This window comes from Bison bison, unplaced genomic scaffold (assembly GCF_000754665.1).
Source record: "Bison bison bison isolate TAMUID 2011002044 unplaced genomic scaffold, Bison_UMD1.0 scf7180017864503, whole genome shotgun sequence".
Lineage (NCBI taxonomy): Eukaryota > Metazoa > Chordata > Mammalia > Artiodactyla > Bovidae > Bison > Bison bison.
In genome coordinates, this window is record NW_011495061.1 from 5,006,004 (window position 1) to 5,013,083 (window position 7,080).

The 7,080-nt window shown below is 56.7% G+C and overlaps 1 protein-coding gene across 2 annotated transcripts in view; it reads right to left on the bottom strand.

Annotated features, from left to right (window-relative positions):
* Positions 1 to 846: 846 nt before the first annotated feature.
* The window catches only part of LMO1 (LIM domain only 1 (rhombotin 1)), a 35,978-nt gene continuing 29,744 nt past the window's right edge, over positions 847 to 7,080 (bottom strand). For both annotated transcript variants that reach the window (XM_010829298.1, XM_010829297.1), the window contains exons 2-4: positions 5,320 to 5,533; positions 2,690 to 2,815; positions 847 to 1,230 (exon numbers count right to left, since the gene is read on the bottom strand). In XM_010829298.1, the coding sequence (XP_010827600.1) occupies positions 1,125 to 1,230; positions 2,690 to 2,815; positions 5,320 to 5,525 (438 nt within the window). In that variant the 5' untranslated portion in view covers positions 5,526 to 5,533 and the 3' untranslated portion in view covers positions 847 to 1,124. The remainder of the gene's footprint in view (positions 1,231 to 2,689; positions 2,816 to 5,319; positions 5,534 to 7,080) is intronic.

Consider the following 7,080-nt stretch of genomic DNA (forward strand, 5'->3'; position numbering starts at 1 on the left):
CCTACATGTGTGTCCATCTCTTCTTCTTGTCAGCACACGTATCTGTCTGTGTGGTGCTGACTTGTCTGTCTGACTCTCTGGAGTCATCCCAAACAGTCCTGTGTCTGCTGGAGGAAACGGGCCTGTCCCAGGTCTCCCTGTGGCATTTGTCCTCACCTTGATGTGATCTGTTTGTTTTCTTGGCTTTCCCCCTCATCCTCAAGGGCACGGACTGTGTCCAATCCATGATTCATCCTCATGTCTGGTACTTGAAGCACAGGGCTGAGACAGAGCGGATTAAGGTTTGCCAACTGAATGAATGAAAACCTCCAGCATGCGTGGGTTGAGTTACAGAGAAACAGGATTTTCTCTCTCACCCAGAGGAGCAGAATGCCAAGACCCAGGCTGTAAGGAAGAGACAGCAAATGCTGTTCATCCCCCTGAAGGTGAAGAGAGGTTTCAGGATTGCGCTCCCATCGTAGGGAGCCTGGGATTTGGGGTCTTACCACGGAGGTAGATCAGAGCTGGGTCCCTGACTGAGCAGTGTAGGGGGGGATGTAACACAGGATCCCAGGAAAGGGAAGTTTTCATTTGGGGACCAGGGTATATGGTTGCCAGAGGATGGGGAGTGGACAGTTTAGCTCCCACTTCTGGTTGGGGGGTACTGGGGGTTGTCCCTTCCCCTCCAGCTTTTCTCCGTAAAGCCCACCTGGAACTCCCTTGCCCCACAACAGCACACACTAGAGCCCCCACGTCCTGCTCTAGGGCCCTCCTCCCTGCCAAGAACTGACGGAGGGCCTTGTTTTACTCCCAAGCTGAGGGGAGGGTCCCCCAGGTCTGTAGTCATGTGATCAATGCAGAGTAACCTCCCCGGAAACATTCATAAGTTTAATCCACGCCAGTAATAAAATCGCATTACATTTCTCATAAAATAAATGTTCCCATTTATATACAGAAGACAGACTGTACAGGCCCAGCCTGGCCCCAGGAGGGGTCACACACAGATGGGCAGCGGCGGAGGGAGGGCCGTCCCTCCCATCGAGGACGGAGGAGTTCTCATCGGCAGGGGAGCGGCTGGCCGGCCAGGCGGGTGGGCAGGCGGGTGGATGGACAGACAGACGGGCCTGGAGGCCAGGTGCTGGGCGTTACTGAACGTGGGAGTCAAAGGTGCCATTAAGCTGCCCCTCCTCATAGTCCATCTGACACAAGATCATGTTGTTCTTCAGGAAGAATTTGTCTCCCACACAAAATCTGGAAAATCCAAGCAGGAGAGAGAGGCCATGGTGGGGTCCCAGTGGATGGTAGGAGCTCCAGACAGGACGCCACCCGGCCCAGGAGGAGGACATGTGGGCAATGAGGTCCTGGGGAGTCTGAGCTTTCCAGAGAGGATCCCAGAAAGTCCCAAGCAAACCCAGCCAGTCACCCTGGGTCAGCCCAGCCCTTGGCCAGGCCCACAGCCCAAGCCACAGGCTTCCACGACCAGGTCCCTCGTGGGGTGGGGGCAGGGGTGGGCTTGGTGGGAAGGTGTAGAAATGATGCCCAAGAGAGGGAGAAAGAGAGATGGACAAAGAGATAGGAAAGGACCAAGCGAGGAGAGGGAAGGAGAGAGGCAGAGATGGAGAAAGAAGGGATAAAATGGCTGACTTTTCCAACCCTCTGTTCCCCACCCCACCTTAAGGAGATGGCTCAGTGAAGGACACTCGTCTTCTAAACAGAATCTGTGGGTTTCCAGGAAGACGTGACCCTGTCCCACCATCTTCCCTCTAACCTAAAGAAGGCCCTGCCCCTCCCAGTCCTCCTCAAGCACTGGAGGATTCAGCCCTTCCCCCAAAGATGTCCCCGGGGGTCGGGGGTCAGAGGCCTTGAGTGGGACCCCAGGGTCACAGGCCTGGTCCCAGCCAATCCCGCTTCAACCACCAGGTGGCGCTGCAACTTCACTGAGCCCCCCTGGCAGTGGGTCTGCGCATAGCCCCAGACAAACCAGTGTTCCCTGCAGGTCCCCCTGGACCTCAACCTCTGGGAGCATTTGTATGAGCTCTTTCCTAACTTTGGGGGTCCTGAGCAAAGGGCCTTTTGGGGGTTGGCCCCTATTCAGGGCTGAAGGGCTCTGGTTCCTTAGGTCCCCAGGGTCTCCCACAGGGCGGGGCGGGGCACAGAGTAGGAGCCCAAAGACCAGAAAGAAGGCTGGGCTGGAACCAGAATCACAGGAATGAGTGACAGTTCCCCAGGGGTATTTCACTGGCCAGGTCTGGGAACCCCTTCTCACTAGAACGTCCATGCGTGTATCTGCATGTAGTACACAGGGCACAGGACACACACAGGGCTCTTGTGCACACACATTTAAAACACACGTACACAGGCATACTCACCCATCACACGCACACAGCACACACAGACCCGCCTTGTACACAGACATTTAAAAATACAATCATGGACACAACACACAATGTATGCACAGCTCATGCATGGCCCTGTCCATTATGCTTGCACAGAGATGAACTCCACACGAGTACACATGTGACAGTATTAGAGCACACACATTTGGCTAGAGGGCTCAGGCATACATAAAACACACACATGCATGTACATACTTACAACATGCAACAGAACCCGCGCTTGCATGCACGCCTCTATGGCACTCCTGGTCTGTGCAGCAGGTGTCAGCTAGGGTCTGCTGAGTGTGTTGGGTCTGGTACAGACCAGCACTCACCTCTGGTTGCAGAGCTGGCAGGCGAAGCAGTCGAGGTGATATACGTTGTCCCGGGCCCGCATCACCATCTCAAAGGCTGGAATCAGCTTGCTGCAAGCGGCGCAGTTTCCTGTGGTGCCAAAGAGCCTGCAGAGGGAAGGGTGCAGAGGGCTCAGGGGCCTGTGGGGGGCTGTGGAGGGCAGGGGAGTTGCCTCAACTTGGGGGCCCACCTGCCCTCTACCCCTGTAGTTCAGCAGGTGGGCCCGGGCCAGAAGGAAGACGCACAGATGACAGTGTCTAACTTCTGCTAAGAGAGCAGGCTTCAGAGAAACTGACACAGCACTCAGGAAGGAGGCTGTGGGGACTCGGGAGTTGGTTGATATGCCTGTCCCCTGGCTTCGCTGACAATGAGGGCTCCCACTGGGTCTCTCAAGCACCTGGGGATACCAGAACAGTAGGCTGGGCCCTGAGCAAGTATTCCAGGCTTACAAAAGGTCAAACTTGGACACAGTCTGTCAGTCATGGGCTGTGTGTCCTTAAGCAAGTCATTGAGTTTCTCTGAGCCTGATTTATTTCAACTGTAAAATGGGAACTGAAACATAGCCTTCACAGGCTTGTTGTGAAAACTGTAACCTCTTAGCCACAGCTCCTTTAGTGAATGCCTACATAGCATTAGCTATATACCAGGTGCTAATCTAGAGGCTCTTCAAAGACCAAGTCATTAAATCCTGACAATAACACTATGGGGTGGTCTTTTGCTGCTACTGACTCATGGTGGGACTTGCCTAACTCCCTTGAGCCTCAGTTTACCCTTCTTTAAAATGGGGATGCTGGGCTAGATGATCCTGTTTAAAGATGCTTCTAAAACAGGACTGATGCCAAAAGGAAGTTTCAAGGACATCTGGCACGCACCCCTCCTCTTGGCTGCTGATTGCAAAGCTCTAAGGACAGGGAACTCACTCCCTCCCCATGCAGGCCTGCCCTTGACTGGACATTCCAGGGGTATGTGCCAGCCAGGCTCCTCCTCGCTTCCCTTCTGCACAATGGCAGAGTGAGCCCCAAGTGAGGCAAGGGACCAAGAGGCAGGCGGGACGCCCTCTAATCCCTGATTTGTCCAGCTCAAGCTCAGGCGCCTGCAGATGAGCGTAGCTCCATTATTCATCAGCCTGAGTTGCCTGGTGGCTCAGATTAAGGCAGACAAAGGCTGGGCCACAACATCTGCCCGCCAAGGGGGGCCTTTCTGGCCACCAGTCCAATGAGAAGTCACTGCAGAGGGGCAGGTTCTGGACAGCCATTCTCTGGGACTGAGCAACTCAAGGAAGCCCCACAGACCCCCTGGCCTACTGGCCCAGGTGGCCTCAGAGTCATTCCTGGGCCTCTGCCAGAGCTCAGGAAAATATCTTCAGGCTCCAATAGCTGGCAGGGCCCAGGGTGATTCTGGATGCATTGACCTTATAGATGAGCCCCTCCTGCACTGTGGCCACTCCTGGCCAGGTCAGCTGGTCTGCCATCTCCCCTCAGCCTGGTTGGGTTAGCCCCCAGGTGATGTCCTAAACCTCCAGACTTGGAGGCCGCTTCCAGGTTGCCAAGGGGCGAGTCCCAATGCCTAATCCCTCCTCCTGGCCTCAGCATCTCTCCTCCAGCTCCAGTCTGAGTCACACATCTTGGTTTACCGCACCACTTAAAAAAAAACAAAAACAAAATAAAACCTCCTGCAAAGGCAGAAGGTGTAGGCAGGTAAATCTTAGGCTCTTTGGGTAAGTAGGGGAGCCTCTGCTGATAATCGCACCCTCCCCCGCAACAAGCCCAGTCCTGAGTAGAGAGAGCCCCAAGAAACCCTGGGCACGACCTACTAATTAATGCGATGGGCCTTCCTTCCCCGCAAGGCCCGGCCACCACCCAGCAGCCTGCATGGGAGCCAAATGCAGATACTGGGTCTAAGCCAAGGCCCCTGCTTGGTGGCCTCCTTCCAGCCTTGCTGATGTCATAGATGGCCTAAGGGAGGGTTAACTGGGGGAGGCAGCCCCAGGGAATAGGATGCAGGTTGTAGGGGAGGGGTGGGTTGGAACTCTGAAGAATGCAAGGTGGAGAAGTGTTGGTATTTTCACTGTCTACAGAAGAGTAAACTGAGGCTGGGGAAAGAGGCACAGAACAAGTTTAAACCCAGGTTTTTAAGCTCCAACATCAGTGGCTCTTCCAGGGTCTGGTTACCTACCAGACTCTGCAGGCATGGGGGTGTCTAATCCCAGGGCCCACCTGGAAGATGGGGAGCTGGGCCCTGGGGAGACTGAGGAGGAAACCAGCAGGCCAGGAGGGCCCAGGGAAGTTGGAACTCCCCTACTTGCTCCTGGAAGCTCCTTCACCGCATCCCTTCCTCGATTCCAGGGACAGGGTGGGTCAGAAGCGCCTGGCAAAGGCAGAGGCAGAACCACGTTGGTGCCCTTGGGAGGCTCCTCTTGGATGCCCGATGGTTAGAGACAGGCCCGCCCTGGACAAGTGCTGGGCACTGAGTCCCAGGGGCAGGGCAGGGGCCGGGATGTGCGTAGACTGGATATGGGGGCTGAAGCAGGGCAGAGCAGTGCCAGCCGTGGAGAAGAGGGCTCTCGGGCTGGCAGGGCCGGGGTGCGTGCGGGGCGGGGGAGGCTGCCCACCTCAGGTAGTCACGCCGGCACAGGATGAGGTTGGCCTTGGTGTAGAGCGTGGAGCCCACCTCGCCCAGGCGGCAGTCACAGCAGGCGCACTTGAGGCAGTCCTCGTGCCAGTACTGGTCTAGCGCCTTCAGCAGGTAGCGGTCCTTGATCTTGCGGTTGCAGCCCGCACAGCCCTTCTGCTTCCCTTTGGGCTGGACGGAGAGCATCGGCACACCTGTGGATGGACAGACAGATGGACATGGTGGGCGCTGTGGCTCAGGACATGTCCCTCTGCTTCTTTCTGCTGCCCCGTCCCAGGATCCTTCCCTGTCTCCTTGGCAACCACCTCTCCTGGCCTTGGGTCCCACGCTGTGGGGCTGCAAGGCACAGCCTCCTCCCCTGGACCATGAAGGTCCCTCCAGAAGCTGCAGGAGCCCCAAGTCTGCTCAGCCGCAGGCATACAACCAGCCCCAGGGCCCAGCCCCCCCGAGTCACCCCTCTCCATCCAGCCACTGTCCCCTGTGCTGTGTGACCCACCGTACACCCGAGGCCTCCTCGGGAAGCCCCATCTCATCAGCTCTTCCAGCAGCCCTGAGAAGCTCGTCATGGGCTTGGGTTCCACTAGGACTCCTAGATTTGTTTGCCACCTCAGGACGTCCTCACACTGCAGTGTGCTTTTCATTTTAACTGGACACATCAGATTAAAGCCTCTTGGTTGTGGGGGTGTCAAGAAGAAAGTGGGGTGCTCCTGTGATACTCCTGGGGGCACAGGAGTTCTGGAGCTCCTGGCTGGTGTTGGGGAGACAGCCGGCGCTGGCCTTGTTGGTGGCCTCCCTAGGAATGTTTCTGCATGTGTGCCTGCTCAGTTGCTAAGTCGTGTCCAACTCTGTGATCCTGTGGACTGTAGCCCGCCGGGTTCCTCTGTCCATGGGATTCTCCAGGCAAGAATACTGGAGTGGGTTGCCATTTCCTGTTCCAGTGGAACTTCCTGACCCAGGGATCAAACCTGTGTCTCCTGCATCTCCTGAATTGGCAGGCTGATTCCTGCTGGGCCACCTGGGCAGCCCCCAGGAATGTTTCTAGCTGGATTCAAACTTCCTACCTGCCCTAGCCTGAGGAAGGGGAGTTTCAGTGCCTCTGCATCCTTGCTCATCCTACCAAAGTAAGAATCTTGGAGACTCTGGCCAGCTCCCAGGGTCCATATGAACTTCCTGGCATACAAGAAGATGGTGAGTACAGAGGACAGGAATCTCAGCATGGCCTTTCCTGGAGGAGGGGCAGACCACCCAGCAGCAAGCAAGTGCACTCACACGCAACCCACGTACACTGGTACCGCATGCAGTGGGCTTGTATGTGCACAGAGGCATGGCTCCTAGGGCCCCAGCCATGAGGCCGCAGGTAGGGGAGGTTGAGAAGGAGGTGGGGGCAGATGTCCCCAGGGGACCTGGGCATCCATGCGGGGCCCTGAGGCTCGGGTGTGGTGAAATCCAGGCTTGGATGGAAATTCGGGGAGTCTCAGAGATAGGCTGGACAGTGGGGTTGCCTGTGACACCTGTCTAAGAGCCCCTCACAGCGGTGGTGGGGGTAGGGGGTGTTCCTTCCCTGACTAGAGCACTGCTGGGCTGAGGGGTCGCCTCTGGAGGGAAAAGCCCACTTCTTCCTGCCCCCTCGGTTTTCCAACAAGCCCCTGAAGGCTCCCTCTTCCTGGGCCCATCTTCTCCAAAGGACCTGCGTACTCTCCAGGCTCTGGGTTCAGTTCCAGTTCCAGGGCACCCCTCCTCT